This window comes from Oryzias latipes, chromosome 19, assembly GCF_053564925.1.
Source record: "Oryzias latipes strain Hd-rR chromosome 19, Olatipes_Hd-rR_3.1".
In the NCBI taxonomy this organism is placed as follows: Eukaryota; Metazoa; Chordata; class Actinopteri; order Beloniformes; family Adrianichthyidae; genus Oryzias; species Oryzias latipes.
The window spans coordinates 22234513-22260406 of NC_136255.1; the positions used below are offsets into that span (position 1 = coordinate 22234513).

Consider the following 25894-nt stretch of genomic DNA (forward strand, 5'->3'; position numbering starts at 1 on the left):
AACTGCTGGATTTATCTGTGCCACCTTAAATCCAAACTTTAGGATGAATACCTTTCAAAATAAACTACACTATAGTCAAAAGTAAGATTTCATTTGTAAAAAAAAAATATCTACATATCAGTCACTTTATTTATATAGCACCTTTCATCAATATGATGTCGAACACAAGGTGATTGCCATAAAATATCTACATACTGAATAAATGTTTCCCAAAATAAAAGTTTCAAATAAAAGGCAAACATAAAAGGGAGGAAATGCTGTGTCTTAAAATCTGAGGATGCACTGCATATATTAAAAGACGTACAAATGATAAACCATAAAAGCTATAAAATACTTAAAAGCCCAATAAATAAATAGAAGACGCGTCTTTAATTAGAATATAAAATCTCCACAGGTGCAGATCCCTCAGGTAAGTTATTCCACAAATAAGGACCACAGTACAGAAAGGAAAGGGGGTCTTGCTGTGTGTGCAGTTTGGAGGGACTGAGGTGATCTGATAAATAGTACGATCCCAAATCTATCCTAAAGATAACGAGTAGCCATTGCAGAGACTTCAAGAAAAGGCCCTCTTCCTCGTTTTAATGAATGTTTCAAAGAAACATTCAAATCTACAGCGTAATATGACATTTATTTTTTGGATAAATAGAAATTAATTGGACTATTACGGTGATATTGGAGTCTGATCTCATACTTCATTTATCATGTAAAAAGGGCATTTTACTGTACGAGTTAAATGGAAACAGTAATAACGTAATAGTGTAAAAAAAAAAGGAGGGAAAGTCCCAGAATTAGTTTGATCACGGAATGTTCCCACTAAGAAGACAAGTTCCTCTCTTTGAGAATTAGGACTTTTTTTGAGGTTTGGCTGAAGGTCTGAAGTGAGACAAACCCATTACTGTGTATTCGTCTTACATGGAACAAGTCATAGCCCAGGCCAAAGGTGACCCGCTGCATTATGGGGGTTTGGTCAACAGCTCGTGCCATCACAGATGCAGCTCACGCGCGAGACCTCACTGGCTGCACTAAAGTCTGCGGTAGATAAATCACACGGACTTTCCTGAGTACACTGGCGGAGGACTACGCCGAACGCATCACAGCTTCTGTTGCTGCAGTAAAATTAACTAATTTAACTATGTGACCCATAAATGAGGGGTTTTCTGGTTAGATTGGAGCACTTACCTTTTATCTTGTTGTGTATGAATTATAAATTTTGGCCGTTAGATCCGGTCAGAGTAGATATCCAACTTCTTTTAGTTTGGTGATGTGGTGGCGGAGTTGCCTCTCTCTCTGTCTGATCACAACTTTTGGGCAGCGTCAGGGTCCGCGCGGATTCTGTTTTCCTGAGGGGGGAAAGATCCACGTTGCCTACTACACGCAAACGTCAGGAAGCCATGTACGCAGCAGAGGCCGTCCCGGCGGTCCAGGCTCGCTGCGGGTCTCGGTACAGGCAGCTGTCATCACGTCTGACACGGCAGCGGGCGAGCTAGGCAGCTCTGAGGCTCTCCATGCCCACACCATGACAGAACACCGCCCACTTTTCCGAGACCAGCCATGGGCTGTCCGCTATGTGCCTGACTAAAAAAAAAAAAAATCCAAACAATTTAATGGGGTCTGAAACTTTAACACAGAACATTTCCCCTTAAGTAGACAAAAAGTAAACGTTTAATGTCCTCTGATTTCAATTTATTCATGATGTGGGGGGTTATTTCTTTTTCTTTTAATGCATGTTTACATGACCTCAAAAATCTTAGAATGATCAGATCTGACATCAGTACATCATGCACTTTAGGAAAATGAATGTGACGTACCAACAAAACATTTTGATATATGAGAGTATGTCAGAAAACGCTAAAAATCCAATCAGATGCGCTTACATGGACAGCGGCAACCTGATTATTATAAATCCCAGTTTGCTTTCAGATTTCTTTTTCAAGCTTGTGTACATGTAGAACCTTGAGGCTCAAACATTCTGCCATTTTCATTAAGAATGTGATCTAATGTTGTTATAATAACCATGCATTTGGACTTAAAGCAGTGCAACAGAGTTTATAGATACCTCCATCATTATAGTCCAAAAAGGGAAAAGGACAATTGACTTGCATGCAACGAGAATTTGTCTTTGGTCTATTTTCCATAGTTACTATTTACTGTTAATTTTCTTCGATTTTTTATTAAATACTATGGTATAAAAGAACAAAATAATGTAAGAAATCAAAATAATGGGAAGAAGTTCAGGTTTCTTGCCACTTAGACAGTTAACATGTGCATCCAAGAATCAATTTTCTTAACCCGCTGTATCCCTTTTGGGGGTCACAGAGCTACCAGAGCCTAACCTGCCTACTGTTGGGCAAAGGTGTGGTATACCTTGGAGAGGTTCCCAGCCTTTTGCAGCGCCACACAATCACAGTCACACCTATAGAATACACTCACAGTCACACCTATGGACAATTTAGAGTAATCAATCAACCTATGAAGCACGTTTTTGGACTGTCAGACACCACGTAAACAAGATAAATTGATCAATTATTCCCGAATGTAAGTATCTGATTCAGACAAATCTATTAGATAAAGGATGTCAGATTATGCTATTACATGAGCTCTAACATATCATGGTGATTCAAGAAATCTGATTGAAAACTCATCAAGTAATACAAGTTAATTTAATTTTGGACAAAAAATAGTTGTTTTTTTATGACACAAATACATTAATTTTCTAAAATAAGTTTATTTCATGTTTAGATTTAATAATACCCCTTTTTTCTTTTCTGAAGTTTAAAGGAAACCACAGTGCATCAAAATATCCCCCAAAAAGGAAGTAGGAAACAGGTATTTCTTATCTTTACATATTTAAATATGTATTGACTTCTGGGTCAACAAGGTCAGCAATCGCCTGAAAGGAAGAGAATTTTATTACAAATGAATGTTGATACCGTAAATATGTCACCACACCATCCTGTGTTTTAATCTAAAATTATTTCATATTTTTAGAATCAAAATCAGAGCTGTTTCATAAAATAATTTTTTGGCGTTCTGTTTCCCAGAACCGGGGATTGTGTTCTCTGGTGTAAAACCGTAAATCCAGTTTTTGCTGTCTTTGCAGTAATGAGAGCTTCCTCATATTTGGTCTTGTATGTGCAGGACAAAAGCAGGAAACAGCAACTTTGGCCTTCATGAGCAGGCAAGGAAAAGGAAAAGATAGCAAACAGGTCACACTGTCACATAAACAGATAAAAACAAGTCTCACTTTACACAAACACTGTGCCACCAATAGATTGACATATTTAACTTGAATAATTCAATCATAAGGATATGTCTTCTCTAACGTCAACATAGATGATCAACAAATGGCAAAATATATGTGCGGTTAGCATCAGTTTTCTTGAAAACGTCATCAACTCTGAGTCAGCGAGTGTAGGCAGAAAGAGGGAAATATCAAGCTCTGTGCGACTGCTGGTGGGTTACATAGTGGGACAAATGCAAATGAAAATTCTCGTGCGCGCTGACGTGCACACTCCCAATTCATACTCAAGCTGGGAACACTCCAGATCTGTCTGAAATGTCAGCTTTGTCCCCCCCCCCTCCACACATAGTGGCCACTTTTATCCTGGGGGGCACTATGTGGGTCTATTGTTGTCTTTTAGCGTTGCTGCCAGTTGAGCCACACTATAATGCTCTTGACTCAGAGAATACATTGGCTTTTATTCAATCATCTTTTTGTGTTTTCCCTGAGAGACGAGCTGTGATAAAGAATTAGTGGAGGAAAAAAGGAAAAATAATTGTGTTTAGTCATTGTTGTTATAGGACAAAAAAAAAAAAACGATGCCAGCAAACGATGATGATAATGATTCAGCTTTTGTCACACTGACGTGATCGGAATTTTAGGATTACAAACTTTATTTTCTTGTCGTCTGCTTGTTGTTAAATTTATTTTATTTTCAAACGCAGCAAAAAATATCAGGATAAACAGAAAGTAATAAAGTACTCAGAGAAGTCGTATTGATTCCCACACCCAATCTTACAATACATTTTTACATGTTAACCTTATAATAATTATTCATAAAGACAAAAAAAAACAATTAAAGTGTTAAGGTACCAAAAACAACGTCATGAAGTCATGATTGTCCTTACATGGTCCTATAAGGCTTTTCGTCATCTAATTTGATGTTTCTGTAAGGTTTTAGTTTGCATTTTTTGTAAAATTGTGTGACATTTTTACTCATCTTTAGACTTTTTTTCATGTTATTCCACAACCTCACCCCACAGACAGAAAATCAAACTATTTTGCATTTTGAATACACAAGATTTGTTGTTGAGTTTAAAAAAAAAAGGATCAAATATCCATCTTTTTTATACATTAGCTTTGTTTCTTTCCTTTTGGAGACAAAATTGAACAACATTTTCATTTAGTGGTAAAAAAAAACGTGGATATTTTTGTTTGGAAAAACACCAAAGACGCTAAAAATCTCTTAAATATATATAAATGTGTCCCCGGGGTGCCGGCTTCCTGGGCCCGGCGGTGCTCTCTCCGCGCGGTGGGGGGGTTCACATTACATCTGAGCCGGGGGTGTTCGTGTCCCTGGGGGGTGGGTTCTGGTCCTTGCTCCTGAGTGCTGGGCCCCGCCAAATTTCCAACTGTGGCCGAGCCTGGTCGGGCCATATTTACAACACCCCTTGTGGGCCCTCTTTTTTCCCCGGGGTTCCCCCCTCCTGGGCGGGGGCGGCGGGCCCCTGCCTCGCTCCTCCCTGGACCAACCGTGGGCCGGGCGGATGGCTGCCTGGAGTGCGGAGTGGGTCTCCCTTGGGGGGTCCTGGCTCGTACCTGGGGTTGGGGCGGGGGGATGCCCGGAACTCCTGGGTGGTGGTGGGGTGCTCGTCTGGGGCTGTGGGCGTCCTTCTCCGGTGGGGCCCTGCGCTGGGTTCTCCCGGCGCGGCGGGGGGGCTGCTCTCCTGGTTGGGCTGGGGCGGCGCCCTCTTTCCCTCCGTGCCTCCCTGCTCTCTGGCTCTGGGGGCCTTGCGGCGGCCCTGCTGGCCCTGGCCTGGGTGGCGGGCTTGGTCGCCCGGGCGGCGGTTGTTCCCTGCCGGTTCCCGTGTGGCGTTGGGGGGATTCCGGCTGCCGCTGCTGGTGCGGTGGGGGTCTTGGGGTGGGGATGGCTGGGCACTCTCCCTCCTTCTTTTCACGTTCCACCATCCATTTTAGAAGAACATAAACACTCACCTGAGCACAGGTGTTAGCTCAACAGACTGAATGACTGAAATATTTCACACTAGTTGGTTTTAAGGCATAAGTATGCGTGTGAACATTATCTGTTTTGTGTACATGTCGACAGGTGGACATTTTTGCAACTAACAGGTGTGTTTATAACATTTGAGTGTGTGTGTGGACAGGCTCCGCCCTTTTTTTTGTTTTTTTTTTTACATTTAAACCTTACCATAATGATTAACAACCAGTAAACTTGTTGCTGTATGCTGCTTCATGGTCTTATCCCCCTTCCCCTCCTATTATCACCCCCTACCCCCCCTCTCTCTAACGTCCCTCTCTCTTCTTCCCCTCTTTCCTTTTCCGTCCGGTCCAACACCAAAGATTTTCAGACATGTTTGAAATTAATAAAGTTTGGCCCCAATTACAAAAGGGGTTTATTCAGACATACCTTTGGTTTGTCTGAAGATTAATAACCCCTCTTGTTAAAGTAAAATATGTCCAACCCAAGAGGCCCTCAGCTCTCATCTGTCTGCCTAGCTGTTGGACAGGACAAGTTAAAAAAAAAAAAAAATCTCTTAAATATCATATTGAAAACGTTTTCATACATTTTTGGTAAGAGATCAACTTGAACTTTAGTGTGCCGACTTGTTGAATGTGCCATCCATGTCTAAGGGAAAAAAAATCCTAGACATTTGCATGTTTTTCAAATTTCATAAACTGACTATAAACTTCCAGTCGATGTAAGCAGATATTTTGAATAAACAAAACTAGTGTACTTTATAACATACAAAATAAATGCCAAAGTGAAACCAGTTAACTTAAGTAATACACCCTGTAACCAATGGGCGACCTGTTGAAGATCTACCTGATCTTTTCCCCCGTGACCCCCAAGCGGGATTTAGGTATTTAGGGGGTTATGAAGATGGATGGATGGGTATTTCAAGCAGCAGGTACTACTTATTATCAAAATTTATCAGCAAAAAAGAAATGCAGCTAGCTACAAAATCAAATATCCTGTACATCTAGATTTGCCAGAACAGTTAGTTGATGCTTCCAGAACGACTTTTCAGTTTTTTCTTTGTGAAATAACTCTGGATCATCTATCAATACACCGTACGCTCTTGGAGGATCAAAGGAATTCCGCTTTGGACAGCTCTTTCCCAAGTTCACACCTACTTTGTTGAGTTATAGCCTGGACTTTGACTTCACCACCAGTTCAAAACATTCTGTTGTGCTTGGACAATTTTCCTGTTTCGTGCTGTAGTTTTCAGCTAAGCTTTAGCGATCAGGCACTTAAGCTTTACATCTGTTTGTAAAATGTAGAGGGACTTCATATTAGCATCACGTACGCAGAGGGGCTCAAGTCTAATAGATGGAAACCAAGCTCAAATGATCATCTGCTTCACAGTTTTATAATTAATGTGGTCCTGCACAGCATTTCTAGCTTGTCTTGATAAAGGCTGACTGATATATCCACCGCTTAAGTTATATGTTGTTCAACTGATCATATATGTGAGTTTATAGTCATTTCTTCTTTAATCAAAAATGTGAGTTGATCATAATTTTTAATTAAATATGTCGTTAGAATCCCAATGTATTGATCAATAACCACACCACCACATGCTAATTTGCATGACCACAAATAGGCTTTTGCACAGTCAACAACACAGACAGGTTTTTCTATTGAATTGCTCTCTGTTACCTCCTTAGCATCCTTTGCTGACCCTTCCAGGAAGTTGATGGCACGTCTTTTGAAATTTGTGCAAAATAAGCACAATATATAAGAGATGTTTGGGGAAATTTGACCTGTATGATTTAAACAAACCTAAACCTCAGCTAATTTTCTTTCTTTTTTTTTTTTTTAATCCTAGAAACACTGACAAACGTAGCTCCTTCCTCTGTTTATTTAAAGTTTCTCATAAATTGTACAATATTTAAAAATATCCTATTGTTTTAAGCTTTGTTTCACTTTATTAAAATTAATTTGAGTCGATTGAGTCATGTTTGATCAAACACACTCTTTAAAAACTGAATTAGAATTCACAATTGAATGGGAAAAACTAAACTGAGGAAACACCAGCGGTGCTTCACCATGGTGGTCAAAACATTCATTTATTGTTCATCAAATTAATACAGTGGAAAAAAAATAGTAACATACCGGTCAGCTGAGATCATACATAGCCAAAAATGATACATAAATACAACAGGCTTGCAACAATTTCTTAATAAAGACACGCATTTAAGGGTCATCAGCAAAAACCACGAGAGCTTGATGAATCCTAAAAGCTACAAAAGGAATGTCGTTATGTTGTTCAAGTGAAGCTGGTATAAAGTATATGTTTTATATGAGACTATGAGTGTGTGCATGTTTTTCTGCATGTAGTTTTAAAGTCTGTGTCTCATCTGGGGCTCAGCTTCAGAGAGGTTTTGTGGGATGAGAGGTTCCTCTTGCTTTTGTGGGGCTTCTGTTTCAAGTTTTGCTTCTTGGCCTTTTTCAAGTAAAAATGAAGCTGTTTGGAGACAGATAAAAAAAAAACAGAGTGTGAGACAAGTTTTGAACTTCAAAGTCATGTTTAAAAAAAAAATGCCACAGCAGCATTTAAAGTAGTTCTTTACATTCTACATATAGTAGAATGTAAAGAAAAAAAACAAATATTCTTTAATTTTTTCATCCATTTTGACAAAAATGTACTTGTCTTCAATTTAACTGCCTTCATATCTGCTAATAAAATACTTTCAATGTTAGTGTACCAGAATAAATGTGAATCCACAGTTATTTATTTCTTATTTTAATGGGCTCTTGGGCGCCCCCTATAAGTTCATGTCTGTATTCTATGTGTAGGAACAAAAACTTTATTAGTTGTGACACAGACACGTCCCAGTCCAGTCTTCAAGACTGAGCTGGTTACATTAGTTTAGGGTTAAATCAATCATTTAAAAGTGCTAAAGTGTTAAAAATAAAACAGCCTCAAATATTTGAGGTGTATTCATTCAAAGACCCACAGTGATGAAAAAGGTACTTTTAACATGTTCTTGTGGCATTTTTCAGTTGATAGAGGACATATATAAAGAAAATCAAGCTGAACATTGCATTTCTGAGGGTTCAGTTTGTTGTGAATCTGCAAGCAGATGAAAAATAAAACAGTTTGAAAAAGTGCTAATTTGTTACATAATAAATACACTGATTAGAAGACAAGCTCCCTGCTCCTCTCCATTCTGATGCATCCGCTTGTAGACGACTTGATTCACATACGTCTTTGTTTTCCTTACCTAAGCTGACATCTGGCTCAAAAGCTGGATAGCTCCAATACTGCTCGCCATTTTTGTTGTACCAGTAATGTTAGCTTAGATATGAGGGGAGAGCATGTGAACAGAGAGCTCTCAGCACTCTGTAACAAGGAAAGGAAGAGGTGTGGGCCTGCCCCACCCATAACTCAGGGGCAAATTTCTTACAAACTACTGCCCCTCTGCGGAAACAATGTCCCCTCCCAAAAAAACGACAGGTTTTTAAGTTTGGCAGCATAATCATAATTTAAAGACCACTGAGAAAGCTTTAAGAATAGCTCAAAATGAAAAAGTTGTTCCGGGAAAAATGAACAACTTCCTAAAACACATTCCGGTAATTATCTTTATTGTAAATTAAATGTATTATATTTCTTTTTCCGTCTTTATAAGAAGCTAGATGAGCGGCACAGGTTTAGATTTTCTCAAAAAAAATGTCTCTTTCCATCTTTGTGTTGTGTTTTTGTGTTGACACGCAACTGAACAGTGAATGATAGATTCATACTTCCACATTTCAGCAGATGACTGCAACTTCACTCACATAATGTGGAAGTGGAAAGGATACACTAAACGTTTTTTTTATGGCCTTACATTAGTTTACAGGTCTTGTTTTGAGGTTTCCTTTCTACTCCGTTTTCTTTAAAGTTCCACTCTGAGGTGTTTTAAAAGTGTTCCCAGTGGGATATTTATTATGATTATGCTGTTTTTAGCTGAAATAACAAAAAAAAAATGCATTTTTTGTCACCTCTTGATTCACAGCTACTTGAATAAAGAAATACTCCATAATACAGTTTTTTTTTTATCCTAATCTTTTTTATATATGTTCTACATCATGAGAAAAATGCTACAATAACATGTTAAAAACACACTTTTCATTGTCTTACTCCCTTTACCGTCGCAGCAAACTAAACTTGGAGACGAACCTGAATGGCCTCAGCTGGTCCCACTGTGACGGTGCTGGTGGAGGGGAGGTAACCCGGTGCAGAGGCTGTCACCGTGTAGGTGCCTGGTAACAAAAGTCTGAAATAGTCGCCATCCACCCCTAAAGCAGAACACAAAAGACATCTAAACATATAATTTACTCAAACCACTCCTGATAATACATGCTCCATCACAAATATACATAATCCTTCCTCTTTCGGCATCTCCCATCAGGGGTCGCCACAGCGAACAAGTCGCATGGTAAACTTGGCAATGTCTTACGCCGGATGCCCTGCCTGAAGCAACCTTCTCAAAGCAACCGGGCTTGGGACCGGCACAGAAGTAGAGAAGGGAACAGGGAGCAGCCCGGATTTGAACCCTGGTTTCACGGATGGAAGGCGTCGCAAACCAGCACGAGCTAAACCGGCTCGTCTCACAAATATACATAATATGGATAAAAATATAATACAGTACAAGTACCAAATAACTAATAAGAAATTTCAAATTGCATACTATTTCCAACTAAAGGTTGCTGCCTTTGAAAATTATTATGCTGTTAGATGACTTTGATTTATCAAAATCTTTATAAATGCTGTCCGTTTATGCTTTTTCAGAACATTTATCTAGTAAATGATGATTAATTTGAAAGTGCAGTTCCAACTTTGACCAGCAGATGTGCACTTGTTCCGTCTTAGTAGAATAAACAGCACTTTTCTGGTCAGTAGATGTTTTTTCCAACACTCTCCATACCTCCACAGAGCAAAACTTCATCCATTCTACTCTGAAATATATATATTTTTTTACCACTTGTCACATCATGGTTGATTCCAGCCACTGAGATTTCAGCTTTGCGGATGGGGTTGTTGTTTTCATCATACACCATGCCTTTTATCCCATGATGCACCTGAAAAATAAATGGTAATATAAATTCTTCTTAAGATTCAGTAATTTTGTTTTTAATTCTAATGGAGAAAGTAGTTAAAGGGGTAAACGTAAAGGTTATGCTGCAAAAATTATCAAATCATAATGGATGATTCAGAACCAAATTCTCTAATATTAGACTATAGATTAAAGCACACGTTTATCAGTTTTTTTGTGTTTCCTGACCTGCTCAATATATGAAACCAGAGCTTCTCTGTTGGCCATCCATTCTCCGGGCAGTGTAGATTCAGGGGGAAACTTATTGCAGCTCAGCTCCAGAGTTATCTCAAAGCAGTTGGTGTACAGGTAGTTAAAGTCCTGCATGCCTAATATAGACAGATCAGAATTACTCATTAGTTCACGATGTCAACCGCCAACATTTTTCTTATTTTTTGACAATTTATGAAAGACGAGGAGGCAAAAATGTGATTATTCCTTTTAAAAAGTAGGATTAGATCATCTTTCAGCACATGCTAAATGTGTTTCAGACCACAAGGTTCTGAATTCCCATAGAAACTTCAGCTCCTTTGGGAGAGAAGCATCAAAGGTAACCTCTTAGACCATGACAGAACACTTGGAGCAAAGAGACTTGGTAAAATACACAAAACAGGCTCCTGCTAAATGAGACTAGGCCGTTTTCATCCACCTCAAAACTGTGCAAGGCACCTCTGAAAAAGGTCGACAGATTCACATTCCGTAGGAGTCTAGACGAGCAAAAACAGGACTTACACATCAAAGAAGAGAGCTTTATTATAGCAGCACCAGACTGCCTGGAAGGTAAATGTGTTGGTGCAGTTTTAATAAGATTTTCTGATTTCTAAGGATTTACATGTAAATTGGGCCATAGGTATTGATCTAAAAGCCAAATTAAAATAAGAATTTACAGGGAATGAGAATGAGATTTAACAGGGTTTTTTTTTAAGACTGCCTTTTTCTTTTTTTCTTACAAGAGGTACACATACTTGATTATTTACATGAATTCTTACAAGGAATTAATACTGCAAGCAGCGATTTTATGGTCTGCAAGTCATTACCTTCCCTCCCCGTGAGAGGCTGCTACACAACATTCAATCACATACACTTTTTTGAAAATGGCAGCTTTTTTGTTGGTTTTATCTCCATGGCAACCAATTTATTTTTTGGTCACCTCAGGGCGACAAACAGGTTTATGTCATTTTTAGACAAATCGGACAAAGTAAACTTTTTGATTTCCAGAGCAACGGAGGTTCTTGTTAACCATGCCCACATTTTCTGATATTTCTTATATAGTATAATGTATCGATTCACTCCGCTTAAGCCAACGAGTCGTGCATATAATTTTCGCAATATTTAAGCAAAATCTTTGTGAGCAAAAGAGAGAGACCACTTTAGTGAGCTCGCCATGCAAACGCCGTTCAAAGTCTACAAACTTTAAAACATAAAAACATTTTTTTTTTCCAAAAAGCTTCCCAATGATGCTCGAGGAGTTAGGAGGTGATAAATTGATATCCCTTTTACCACTACCATGACCAAAATGTATTTTCACCTGGTATAGGTGCAAGCAAAATTTGTGGATGAGGAAAGAAAAAGGAGAAAGAAGAAAACAATCTTGTCCTTGCAGTGCAGGACTGCTGTGGGACAAAATTATTCATCTTAAAGTTAAAATTATTAATAAAAGTTTTTTACTGTGGTAAATGGTGAATAGAAAAGGAAAGAAAGAAATGTGGTCTCTGAAGCTAAAAACTGGAAGTCTGCCACAATAGAGTTTGCCTATTTCTAATCATATATCTAGCAATGGTTATATGATTCACTAGCATACTGAGTGGGGTCACCATGCAAGCTGCTGATCTGCCAACGGGAGGTGGAAGGTCAAGTTTCGTGCCATACTTGTCGAGTGCTGAAAAGGACAACCCTCTGATTAGCGGTTAACCACACAACCGCAGGGGCCACAAGCCCTGTCATGCAGTCCTGAAGGCCAATCAACAAGGAGCAGAGCAGACAAAAGAGAGCTTGTTAAAAATTTGTCAAAAGAGACTCTGAAACACTTCACTTTATTACCGCTCAAGCAGAAAGCAGCAATTCTGAGAGGTTGATGCTCAAACTGGTGTTAGAGTTAGCCAACCGAAGTGGGTCGCATGCCTGAGATACAAAGAAGGGTGAGCTAATGTTCATCTAAAGTAAGTGTAAGCTTAAACAAAAGTTTTTTGTCTGTCTGAACCAGAATAATAGAACACACACAAGCAAGAGAACAACCGGGAAGATCAGAAATGCTTTTTTTTAATTGGTAATGAAAATGTGTCTTCTAAATTAGTACCTTACCACTCATAAAGAGGCTTTAAAGACCCTTTTTTTAAGTTTTTTGTGGCATTTTTCTGATGATGGAGGGCATATATCAATAAAATTAAGCTTAAAATTGCATTTCTGAGTTTTTCTTTAGTCAAATCGTTGTGAATCAGGAGTAGATAAAATCAATCTAAAGATTGCTTTTGTGACTTAAAAGCTGTACGTCGTTTTCCTTATCCGAGCTGAGATCTAGCTCAAAACTGCACGGCTGGACAGCCCCGATGTTGCTCACGGTTTTTGATGCCCCACTAATGTTAGGTTGTGGGAGTGAACGACTGTAAGCCAACGAGATAGCACCTAAACAGAGAGCTTTCAATGGGGAAAGGAAAGGGGGGCGGAGTTGATCCACGGCAATGGTCCCACCCCCCCCTTCCGATGTGAATTTCTGATGAACTATTGCCGCTCTGCAGAAACTATGTCCCAGAGGACGACACAGGTTTTTAAAAAGTTGGCTAAAAACAACATAATCATGATTTTTTTTTTAAATGGCAAACTAGCTCAAAAGATGATCAGAGTGAGTCTTTAAATTCTTCTGTCACAGTCAGACTAGATTTACCTAAAGCAGCCCCTCAGCTCACCTGTTGTTTGAATTAAATGCTTAAGGGCACACGTGTCTTTCAACAGCCTTCTCCCCCTCACTCCCTAAAGACTTTCTTTCTTTTGATTTGCTTACTTCTGGAAAACTGCTTGTAGTTTGAAAGTGTAAGTGCAGCTTTGAAAGTGGGCTTTATAATTCCACCTCCCCACTAAAAAAATCCAAAACACATAATAATTCATGCACTTGTAGCACCACAGACAGGAAACTAGTTCTTTTCCCTGCAGTCCTCTTTTTATCACAGGCTGGGGGGAAATGATAAAATAATGTACTTAAACTGGATCTGGAGTGTTTTTGGTGGTAAATTCTAACAAATTAATGTTTTTTTCTTTTTACACTAAAAAAAGGGGGAAAAAACTTTGTTTTTTAAAAACTTAGAATTAGTGACCAACTCAGGATGAGTGCTATAAAATTGGTTTTCACTCACATTCTTTTAATCTCTAGATAAAAACAAAATGTACTGAAACATTATTTAAACCCATAACAGAAGTGCTGGCAGTATTTGCCAGTAATCTGAAGCAGCTGCTGCCTTTAAATTTTACCAAAATTTCCCAGTACATGAGTGCAACGACTTTCCAGGATGCTCCCGTTACCTTTGGACAGAGAGTACCAGCTGGCCCCGTTGGTGATGCCTTCATCAAAAAAGTCTCCACAGTTCCAGCCTTTGTGCATCCAGCTGTGAGCATACGAGTAGGTCCTCGCCAACTGCCACCGCACGGTGCCGCGTGCGTTGAATTATTCAAAGGTTTACACAGAAAGCAGACACCAATGAGATCCCATCGGGGGCAACATCTAGAATAAACAGTTCTGGGTGGGTTGCACACCTTCCGGAAGAGCTTGTCGTCGGGAGTGTCCGCATGTGTCGTGCGTCCTCTAATGCGAGGGTATCTGGATTTGTCAAACGGGTAATTGGCCACCACGGCTCCACCGTGGAGGTTGGCTGATAAGACAAAATTGTAGCTTTGCATCCACTTAATGACTGCTAAGGTCTCTGGTTCAACCTGTGGACGTGCATAGAAAAACAAAGTGTTTAATAACGTCGGGTTTCTGTGAAAGCCTAAATATAAAATTTATATTAACTAACATTAAAAGAGAAAGGAAATATGCAGCACATCTTAATTGGGAAAAAAAAAAAGAAAAGTTAACTGTGTATACCGGTAATTGTATCACACAAGTGACACAAATGAAATAAAAAACATCAGCCTTGGATGTTTTAGGGGCATTTTCCTAAACTGCAAGGACTCCTCAGCTTTCTGTTTTGCACCAAATAACATCTGTATCCACTGAACTGTTCAGGTGTTGCATAGAAACATGATCAGCGATTTGATGTCTGTTTTCTTATCTGGACAAAACATTATGTCTCTCCTGAGGCGCACACATAGTTTCAGTGAGGCTTTTTCATTTTAAAGCAGGTAATGGTTAAACTTTGCCACCAACTGATTCTTTAGCTTCATTTCCTTAAGCCTCATTGCTTTGTGAAGGATAAGGAGCAAATGCTAGATGAATGAGAAAATGTTTGAGACAAAAATCTGTCTTAAGGATTAAGAAAATTAGACATCATTTAATTGAAACACTTAAAGAACTAATGTCTTCTTTTAAAGACACTACGACGAACATTGTGTTTTTAACATGTCCTTGTGGCATGGTGGAGGACATATATAAAACTTAAATTTGCATTTCTTTACTCAAACCGTGGTGAATTAAGAGCAGATGAAAAAGGCTGTTGGAAAAAGCTTAGCAGTGATGTAAATGCAACAATCTGTGGGCAAAAAGCTCCCTGCTCCGCTCCATTCCAATGCCTCCACTTGCAGACAAATACATCCACGCACGTCTTTGTTTTCCTATTGCTCACCATTTTAATTATGTTGAGGTTGAAAGGGACTGTAAGCTAGCGGGAGAGTATGTAAACAGATGGATGTTGGGAAATGAACTCCTGCTGCTCTGCAGAAACGATGTCCTAGAAAACCAGTTTTTTTTTTAATTTTGGCTAAAAACGGCAACATTATAATTAAAAGACTTTCAAAATAGATCAAAAGATGATCAGTGTGAGTCTTTAAATTGGCAAAATACAAAACTAAGCATGTGTATTGAAGTCCACTCTGTTGTTGAGTAGTTTTTGCTTCAAACAGTCAGCGTTTACAGTAACACATGGAAATTACAACTAATGGCTAATGTAGCTTCACTTCAGTCAGTATCACCGACAGTACAATCCCTCCCCCTGGCATTCCAAACAGGAAGCACACGCTGAAGACAAATTATAGACTTCTATAGAAAAATTAACTGCTAATCTTCCGTCACTATATTTGTCAGAAATACCACTCTTGCTCTGTTATCTTTTTTAACATGTTCTTGCTAGTTATTACTTTTTTTTTTACGATTTTCTTTCGGTTGTGCCAGTGGTTGCGCTTTCAAGGGTGTGACCTTCCAACAAGCTCACTGCTGAATTGCAAGACCGGTTTCATAGAAACTGTGACTCTGACTGGCTTGGATCAATCACTGCCTACTGACGTCGCCTGGCTCCAACATGGAGACTGAACTGACTTCATTTTGTTGGACCTGCTAACCTTAAACACAACAGGGATTTCAGCTTTCTAGCGTCACTGACATATCGCTTGAACTTATACCATTTAGCATGGTGACACATGATTAACAACAATCAAAATTAGCATATTTTACATGCTGCATCCAGGACAAAGTATGTTTGATTTAATATAGGCTTTGGTAAAACTCAGGCTTTCTTGTTGAAGTCTTTTTGTCAAGTTGTGTCTGAATGAAACTCGTGAGTCATTAAATTGAATTATTAACCCAATCTGATGACGAAGAGTAAATCTTATCAAATAGTAATCAAATCACCGCAGTGAAAGAAAAGCCACTGAACTCATTCTTCTAAAGAGGATTATTATCATTTAGCTAAATTCTTGTCTGTGCCTGCAGGCCATAGAGCCGGGTTTCATGCTGACATTGAGAATGTATTTCCTGACCAGCATGAATAAAGGCGCTGTAACAGTGGTGTGGTTATGTTTTCCTTTCAGAAGGCAGACACTTGGCAGAATAACAGCCAGGAGGAATTCTGTTTGGGCTTTCAAAACACATTTTTAAAAGAACTGATTAGAAACTGGCACGAGAAATGGAAAATATATGTCAAAAATAATCATTTGGGAAAGGGTGCAAACATGCAAGGCTGGTGGTCAAAAACTATTTCAGGGATAGTTTGCAGATTTTTAGGTTTTTAGGCAATGTTTTCTGCTTTTCTTATACTTATACTTATTTTATTTTGAAAGTGGCCTGCATTTGAGTTTTCTGCTTCCTGTCTAGAATTATTCTTTTCACACCTCATGCTTCCTGCCATGTTATTTTTGTTTACTTCTTGTTTAGTATGTCAAATGTTTTTTCTGTCTTAAGCAGGGATTCTAATAGTTTCATTCACCATACTGGGGAATTTTTTTTTAAATTGTAGAAAACAAATATGGAGGCGAGGTGTTTACAATTTTCAGACAGAATTTTGTTGAATTTTCTTTCCTAGACAAAAACTGAGGCTCAGCAATACATTAGGTTTTTCACAAAAAATAGGGCAATAAAACCCGAATTCAAAACTACAAATTACAAATAAAATGATTTTCTACTACTAGATACGCATACTTTCTTCGTATTTGCAGAGTTTCTTTTTTGTTTGCACAGGTACTTTTTTTTTTGCTGTAAAACCCAACAACTTGTTTGCTTTTTGTCCTTAAAAAAATAAATAAAAATAAGAAATGATACTAAAACATAGACTTAAGTGCTTCAAGTGAAAATGTTTCCCCTTTTACTCACTTTTCTTATCTCATTGAAAAGAAAAATCGACAAAATAAGCCTTTTAAAGTCAAAACATTTCAGATAAATTGCCCTTTTTCTGACCAAAAATCTGTAAGGAATTCCAACTATTAATAATGTTGCTGTTTTAATGTAAAAAAGAAACATTCTTTACATTTTTTTATTTGAAGCCATTAATACAACTTTCTAAAGTGATCACTAGTAACTTATACTTATTTTACCGAAACGCATACAAAAAGCATTTAAAATTTCACATAAAACCAATACTTTTATAAGCATTTTTTTAAAATAATGATAATACCTTTAATTAGAAAGAGCTAAACACACAATACGCAGCACATCAAAAGCTCACATCATAAAAACCATTAATAAACAATTGATAAATTAGTAAATAAAAATGTTAGAAAAGCAAAGCAACATCTCGTGTTGGACGAAATGCTGGACTCTAAAAATGAGTTTTTAGTCGAGCTTTAAAAGTAGAGATTGCAGAGATTACACTTTCCAGGCTGGTTTGGAGCAAAACTTCAAGTAATTAATGATGAACAGCAGCCCTTTCCACGACTGCTGAAAATAAGACGAGAGCCGCCCACACCCCCCTGAGGATCTGACCTTAATGCATGAAATGTGCTTTTTGGCAGACTAATAGCACTGGTTTGACAGCACATGCTTTTACATTTCCCTCCATGGGTCATTTTACGCTTCACTGACCTAAAATAAGAACACGGTGACCTATAGAATCCATTTAATCGTCCTGAAAAAAAGCCGCGTGTTTCCCAAAAGGAACACCGAATATTTGAGTTTTCACTCCTAAAATCTGAGACGTTACCCCAGATGGGGGGATCCTAAGCAGGAAAAAAACAAAAAGACATACTTTTTGGGGGAAAATGTGAGGAAAAGGTTTAGTAATGACAGGAAATTGTTGATGACATTACAGATGTGCGCAGAATAAATTGTGTTTGCATGAAACACACACGTTACCATGGAAGATAAGGCCAATTTAACCTCCTGAGGTTAAGACAACTTACTCACAGCAAGAGAAAATCCTTTTTTATGAAGGAGCATCTCAGGTTTTGCAAGCTCTTTGCAAGGAGCTTCACACTGTAAACTGCATTTTAATAGATTGATCTTGGTTCTGCAGTAAAACAGAGATTTCTGCAGAAAGAACTGTATTCTTTGTGGCTTGAAACACTACGGTTTTATCCAAATTCCTTCACTGCTCACCACTTACTGGGTGTTTGTCATTTTGTCAGGGTCTCTGAATCTACAGTTCCAAAATCCAGTGCCCTGGAAATTTCCCAGGAGTCTCTGCATGGATCTATGCTCTCTAGATTGGCCAGTATGGAGAGGTCATGGAAAGCCACAAATTTGTGTGAGCATTTTACAAAAATCACGCACAACGGCGCAAGATTTACATAGTAATTGCGCATAATTACCGACCCAAAATTTCAAACCGTATTCAGGAAAAGACCCGTCTTAGATGGACACAATCACATACATTACACATGTAAGAGAAAAGCCATACATTTCATATTTGGAAGAAGTGGAAGTGTGTAACATGGCCTCAAAGACCCCAAAACCCCCCAAAAAACATGACCTTGAGTGTGTCTCACACTGACCTGCTGCTCCCAGTTGTCTGGCAGAGGCAGGTGGTGGTTTCGTCCATTGTTTTTCTCATAGTAGTACATGAGTGCATTCAGGTCTGGAAAGTTCCGGTTCAGATCAATTTCTCTGGCATTCCCTCGACCTACCAGATAGCCGTTGAACTCCGGACCCTGTTGACCCACAAACACAAATATCAGTGTCACTAACTCAACCTGCGACGTCTCCGCTGTGCTGATTGAATCAGTGCGTTTTTGGCTCACAGCGTCAAATATTTTCATGGTTCTCACTACTGGAAGCGCTGGAGGAAAGTAACTTGACAGGTTTCCAGGCTGCAGAAGGGGAACGTGCATGGAACAAAATACTTTCAACTGCGTTTATCTTTTCTTTTTTCTGTGGTAGAAAGTTTGGAATGAAGAAATATCTTGCCATCTAATCTTTCTTTTACAGCAACAAAACTGCTGAAATTCTATTCATTTAGAATAAAATGTAATGAAAACTACTAAATTACAATTAATGAGTTAAGGTTTTATGTTCCATGCCTTGCAGGGGTTCTTTGATTTTGTGGGTTTTTTAATATCAGATATTACACATGAATAAATGTAAGATAAGAGGCAAAACTAACATTTCTAAACATCTGCTAATCATCAGTTTGCTTTTATAAGCATGTTAAGTTTCACAGAGTGGTTTCGATGAGAAACAGCAAACGCCGGCTCGAAGAGTCAGCGGGCGTTATGTAAATGTGCTTCATGAGGATGAAGATAGCCCCAGTGAAAAGGGAAAAACTTTGGACTACTAATTAGCTTTTTCAGCAGAAGAGCAGCCTTTTCTGTGGTGCAGAGGAACTCTGGTGTTTGCTTATGGTCACTGAAACTTTCCAGACATCTTGGAGGGGAAAAACATCCTCACACCTTTTCATGCACAGCAATATTTTTGTATGCACTCTTCTCAAAGTTGCTATTCAAAAATGTCTCCAGAGTTAAAATCTTTGCAAATCCAATGTTTAGGATGAAATTTTTGCCTGTTTCACTTACACATGCAACATATTTACATAATTATACACCAGAAGACTTATTAAAAAAACTTCAAAACTTGCTAAATATAGTAAAAATACCATTAAGTAGGCCATAATGCTAAATAAGTAGACATTACCATGAAGTTCAAAGGACCTAAATTGCTAAGTATACTCCTTAAGGACTTGGGATTTTCTGTTTTTTTTTTATTCTTTTCACGTTTGAAGATAATTGGGTGCTTGAGATAACAACAAAAACACACAGTTGGACAAAAAGTAAACCTGTCACTTTGTTTAGATCTGGAAAAAATACTCAAAGAATAAAGCAAATACCCAGGAAAACAGTTGTGAGGAAAGTAATGTGTAAAAATAGAGCTTTAATGCGGCTTTTTTGATGCATTTTGATCACTAAAGCCTATAAAAACCCCAGAATATGTGTCGTGAATAAAAAAAAAAGGTAAAACTAAAGGTCTTGTAGTTATGAAACCCTCAAAAATGTTCAAACAGATGAATGTCTATTTTTGGGAATTGACAGGGTATTGTGCTTGAATGCTGCGGAAAAACACACAACTGAAAAGAGACTGAGGTTTTTCTGTGTCAGCTGCATCTGATCTGCAGCGTCATGGTCCATAATTACTGGAAAAAAACATTTTTTTGTTTCCTCAGTCAGAATTGTACCACATTTTTGAAACCATTGGGAAAGAAGTGTGGCTTTGTGTGTCTCAAATCCAGCTTTAGAGAGAAATAAACGATGCTGATTGTACGTAGAGTGAAAATGTTTTTTTTTTATGTATATATAAGGGGCAGATGTATACTCATCTATGTACACTCATCTGATTTGCTGGGTTCTTTTTTGGCACATGGGAGCAAAAACCTCACATGCATGTCAGAGCTTACGTCACCTGTCTGGCGGCCACTTCATAGCCGTCAGGATTCATGGAGGGCAGGATGTGGATGCGAGTGTCGTGGATTAGCCTCGTGATCCGCTGGTTCCTCGCCTGATACTCCTCACACAGAAACTGGGCGAGCTTGATGAGGAGCTCACGGCCGAGCACCTCGTTGCCGTGCATGTTGCCCACGTACTTGAACTCCGGCTCCACTGCATGGGAGGAGGATGAGGAGGTCAAAAAAGTTGCCAAAAATGACATTAAAAATGAAAAAAAAAAAATCATTGTGCATTTTTCCTCCTTTAAACAACGAAATTTTAAAGTTTAAAGAGGGACTCCAAATGTTGTGCAACTTCCATTTCAGTCAGCAGTGTCAGGTTTCAGGAGGAATCGAGACAACAGTCAGCAAGAATGGCCCACAAGGACAGTCTTTTTAGGTCAATTTGCTCAATTTTCATATTTACAACCTAAAGGTTTTTGCAGAAAACTCTCTTAACCCATAAGAAACCAGACCTGTTTTATCTTAAAAACAAAATCATGTGTATTTACCACAAACAAAGGGGAATCCATTTCTGATATTTTTTCTGTTACACTGATATCACCATGGGTTCTTATGGGTTAAAATAATAAAATAAATCAATATGACTGCCAATCTCTTTACAGACTTTGATATATTTACATTTTGTTTGCAGTTACTGACACAATGTTATAACATAGGGGGGGGGGGGTTCACCAGAGAGCATGCTAATGAGGCCTTTACGCAAGCCAGGGGGGTCCAAACTTTTTGCATAGGGCCAGATTGTGAGACATTCTTTTGTTTTCATAATATTAAAAGCAAATTAAATATTTAAAGGGTGCTTCATTGCAATGGCTGGATTTCATCACATAGAAAACGAATATCTCTAAATACGTTTTTAACTGAATGACTGTCAATTTATCAATAGATAGCATTTCTCGTCTGTTAGAACCTCTAGATATAGTACGGTACTTTCTAGAAAACCAGTCACAGTTTGGTGGCATACTAGGCAGACATAGTTATTTCATATTTTATGGAAAAAATATTGCTATTTCCAATTTCCCTGGAAGAGGTGGCCCTCTCTGTCAACTTTTCTTATTTTGTTCCAGTTGACATTTTAGAAATGAGCTACAAAGTGTCACAGAGGGGTCCCACAACAATATTTCAGGTTTGCAACACCTTAAAATGTAATTCAGCCAACCACAATCAAGAAATTCTACACACAGTTTTTTTAAAATGCTGCAAACTTTTTAATGAAAGGAGACACTTTTGACTTTGGACATGCCTGATTTGGGCTAAATAATGCAAACTGATGACAAATACAGTTTATACCTCAGAAAATATGGATGTGCCTAACGACAGAAATTTTAGACAGATACATCGCCTGTGCGTCACCTCAAGCTCCAAAAAAGTCTAACGTTGATGCCTGCATGCAAATGAATGAACAACATCAATCCCTGAAGTCACAAATTAAAGAAAATCGTTCAGATTTGCCACATTTTCTTATTATTTGTACTGTAAACCAGCAGCTCTCAAGTGTTAATCAGACTCTTTTAAAATGAAGGGTATAAATAAAAGGGCATAACTGATGCTCAGTTTTGGATTGTAGAGCTAAATGTGATTTGGATCCTCAAGAAAAATTACATTTGAAAAAAAAAAGGGTCAAAAGGTTGCTGGTTGTAGCACCCAACCCCCAGGAAGTCATGCGCACACACTTGAGCACTAACGAACACATAACAATTATTGTAAACCTGCCTGCCAAACAGCTACAAGGACATTAAAGTTCCAATCGGATCATCTTTTGATCTATTTTCAAAAAGTGGCGTCTGGGTTGTTGGTGTTCCTGTCCCCAAAGCTGAGAGCATGGAGCCCAGTGTACTTTCTACGTCACAAATAAGCTCTTTTTCCAACGCATCTGCTCCTGATTGACAACAGTTTGACTGAAGAAATACTCAGAAATGCAATTTCTGCACAAATATATGTCCTCCGTCGTCAGAAAAACGGCACTAGATACACTATTTTCATCGGAGTGGGGCTTGAAAAGAAAAGCAGAGGCTAAAACTGACAGAATTATTCAGAACAAGGTCATATAGCATTCTTGTGGGTATCTGTGAGCCACCAATCTAAACAGCCTTGCCCTCTGTATAGAGTTTCCTTCTCACAAGGGTCCCTTCATTAATCACTGCTGCAAGAACAAGGCGTCCAGTGACTGCAGCTACAGGACTCAGCTGCTGATCAGACAAGTGAGCCACATTTAAAAAAAAAAAAAAAACATCCCTGTAATCGTTTACGCTTTAGAGGAGTCAGAAGGTTTTCGGAGAGCCAGGGGTGTCGGGAGTTGGAGCAGCTCTTTCCAAACGTATCAACGCCCTTCACTAATTGCTTCAGGCTTTAATATCCACCTTTTCCTTTTAAGAAAGAAAGCGCCAGCTGGCATCCAGTTCAGGCCCTGGGGTTTAAAAAAAAGATTAAAAAAAACACACAAGTCGTGAACTCTGACAGTGGACAGGAGATGTGACCTCACAGAGTGTGCGGTTCCTGTTTATCGCCCCGCGTCAACCTTGCTGGAGATGGGGCGCACATCCTTCTATTCTGCTGAAGGAAGCTGGCCGCGTGTGAAAAATAAATTAAATGCTGCACAGCAAAAGTGAATCTTAAGAACCCTTTGCTCTAAGAAAAATTCTCTTACTTTCTGTTGTGCAAAAAAAACCCCAATCTTATCAATTCATTAAACGTGTCTAAGTGACTAGAATTGTTTTCTTAAACAGGGAATTCTTGGTAAGCCCATTTTCATAACAGATTTTTTTGCTTATTTAAAGAAAATCTGCCAATAGGGTTAGATTTTTTTTACTTTTTCTACGGGGTCTGTTTTTGCAGGGTAGCCCAACATTAAAAATCAGTGATCAATGTGCCTGTTACCCTAAAAGAGGTATTTCAGGAGGTTTCTTTTGTCCAGTTTAATGCACGTTTGAAAATAAAAAATGAGCAATAAGCTAAAACTTTTTGACTAAAACTGAATTTCTTCGATTGCTGGTTCAACTTTGAGAAACACCCTGGATATTTTCAGAGGCTAGATGGCAAAAACCGAAAACAAAAAAGATGTTGACAGAATAATTTGGCTCTTTCCTCCCCTTCTTCTCACTCACTGGAAGCTTGTTTTTGTGTGCCATTCCTCTCTTTTGTTTTCAATGCTGACAACAACAGAAAGAGCCCAAACTTTTATTTTATCTCCTCGGCACAAAACCAGAGCTCCTGCAGCTTTCAGTCTCAGAAAAATGTCAAACCTGTGGATGTTTTCTGTTTTCTCTCTGGTTTTGCAACTGTTTATGCAGGTTTATATAGAGAAAGGGGTGATGTTAGCAGGGAAAGCCAGAAGATCAGGTGTTACTCACATGCTTCATGGATGCCTGGGTTGTCGCTGAACTCCAGCACATAAAGGTGGCGTCCCTCCACGCTCTGCCCAATACTATAGATGCGGGTGATATAAGGACACTCATTCTGCACCGCAAACAGCGCCCGCACCATCTCCTCGTATCGGTGATGCTTGAAGTCCGAGCCTGACGCCAGGAGCCCCGGCAGCCACAGCAGGAGAGCCCAGAGCCCAGGAGGAGTCCAACCCTGCAGCATGGTCCCTCAGCTCAGGGTGAGCAGCACAGCGGAGGCTAGGAAACTACAAGAACTTCAGATCTCTGTCTGATCTCTTTACATTCCGAACAGACTGCTTACTCCTCTTTTTTCCTTCTCTTGTCCCCCTCTGCTTGCTCCTGCTCTCCCTCTTGTCTTGCCTCCTCCCACTAACAGTCCTCCCAGTGAGGAGCAAGTAAGGACAGCCCCTTACTCCGTCTTTGTCTGACTCTCCTCCTCCAACAGCTGCTTCTCTCTTTCTCCTTGGGCCCTTGTCAAGTACATGCTATTTGCTTTATTGGTGCTCCAAGCGCTTTTGCTTCAAGTAGCTCACCCGACAGCCCCTCTGGGCTCCCTGCACACACTATCTGAATGTCCGTCTGTCTGTTAGACGCTCGTTTTCTATTCCCTTTCTTTGTCTTTAACTCAAGTTATATGTTCCCCTTCCTGGGAAAGAGGGGTTGTTACCACAGCGCCGCTTTCCCCAACCCCTGCAGCCCTCAATCATCCATTCATTAACTCTTAAGTCAACACACAGCCCCTCTGAGTCCGTGTACACGCATGCTCGTGCACGAGGGTCTGTGCTTTAAAGATAAATCCATGCAAAGGCTCTTTCGCAACTTTTGGATGCTTCGTTTCCCCCAAAGCTCTCACAAAGAACACAGCTAAACTCCCCTGCAAGTGTCTAAGGAAAGAAAAGAAAAAAAAGACCCAAACTCATGCCAAGACACACACACACATGTTTGAGAGTGTGCAAGGGTGACTGTCAATCACACAAACCTTCAGGGGGAAAGTGAAGCTTACTGTGCAACTACTGGTGAGAGTTTAAAAAAACACACAACTGAAAGGAAAGGCAAATATTTTGCAGGGAAGGAAAGGAAGGGAAATCAGACTAAGGGGATGAGGAGACGACAACACAAAGACAAAAAAACAAGGTGTTCATAAAAAAAAATCTATTTGATTTAGGATAAAAATAACTTTTTAAAAGTTCTAACTAATATTCCCCTAATGCAAACATATAAGAACTTTACTTTTGACTTCAGTTGTATCCTTACATGATCACTCTATAAGCTCCAAGTTGATATTTTTTGTCGTTTTTAACTCTCTCACATATGGAATTTATGTCTATTTTTTAATTTCTATAAAACAAAAAAAAAGCTATGAATCAACAGACAGTAAGTCAGTGGTGTTCAAGCTGGAAATAATCTAAAAAATGCACAAAGACTATTTGTTTATTGTGACATTATTTTAAAGTAGTATTTTAAAGTTATTGTTTTGGGTGATAAAGTTCCTATTTGTTGAGACTTAACCCTTTTGCTATCCTAGGCACTTCAACATTGGTAGTTGGGTCATCTAGACCCCATTAGACAGTACGCTTAACTTTTTTCTTCAATGATTTGTGATCTTCACTGGTGTCCATGGATTACATGAAATCCTCTCCACCTTTATCCACCTTTCTCATGGTAGAGACAAGACGTCAATGGTGATCTTGACCCCAAAGGGTTGCACAAGGGTTAAAACAGAACTTAATGGCTTCTTTTCATTTTCGGATTGATTGCGCCATCTGGCGGAAGAAAGGGATATTGCAGCTACGACATCGTCTTTGTGTTTTTGTCTTTGTTTTGTTTGTTGTTTAAACATAAAATAAAATAAAATAAAATAAAAAATAAAAAAACACCCATACAGACAAGAACAACAACTTGAT

The 25894-nt window shown here is 38.9% G+C and overlaps 2 protein-coding genes across 5 annotated transcripts in view; both read right to left on the reverse strand.

Annotated features, from left to right (window-relative positions):
- dnmbp (dynamin binding protein) overlaps positions 1-1615 on the reverse strand; it is a 39292-nt gene extending 37677 nt beyond the window's left edge. For 2 of the 4 annotated variants that reach the window (XM_078937256.1, XM_011487965.4), the window contains exon 1: positions 1180-1519. The gene's annotated coding sequence lies outside the window, so the exon portion shown is untranslated. Of the gene's footprint in view, positions 1-1179 lie in introns of all 4 variants that reach the window. The other 2 variants (XM_011487966.4, XM_011487964.4) reach the window with 2 other exon arrangements.
- Positions 1616-7293: 5678 nt separating this feature from the next.
- cpn1 (carboxypeptidase N, polypeptide 1) lies at positions 7294-24635 on the reverse strand. The gene is made up of 9 exons (XM_004080243.5): positions 23958-24635; positions 20565-20761; positions 18668-18823; positions 14066-14242; positions 13835-13946; positions 10511-10650; positions 10208-10307; positions 9406-9524; positions 7294-7710 (listed from the first exon to the last, which is right to left on the reverse strand). Exons 1-9 carry the CDS (start codon positions 24190-24192, stop codon positions 7600-7602), a joined length of 1347 nt encoding a protein of 448 aa, XP_004080291.1. The 5' UTR covers positions 24193-24635; the 3' UTR covers positions 7294-7599.
- Between the last annotated feature and the right edge of the window lie 1259 nt (positions 24636-25894).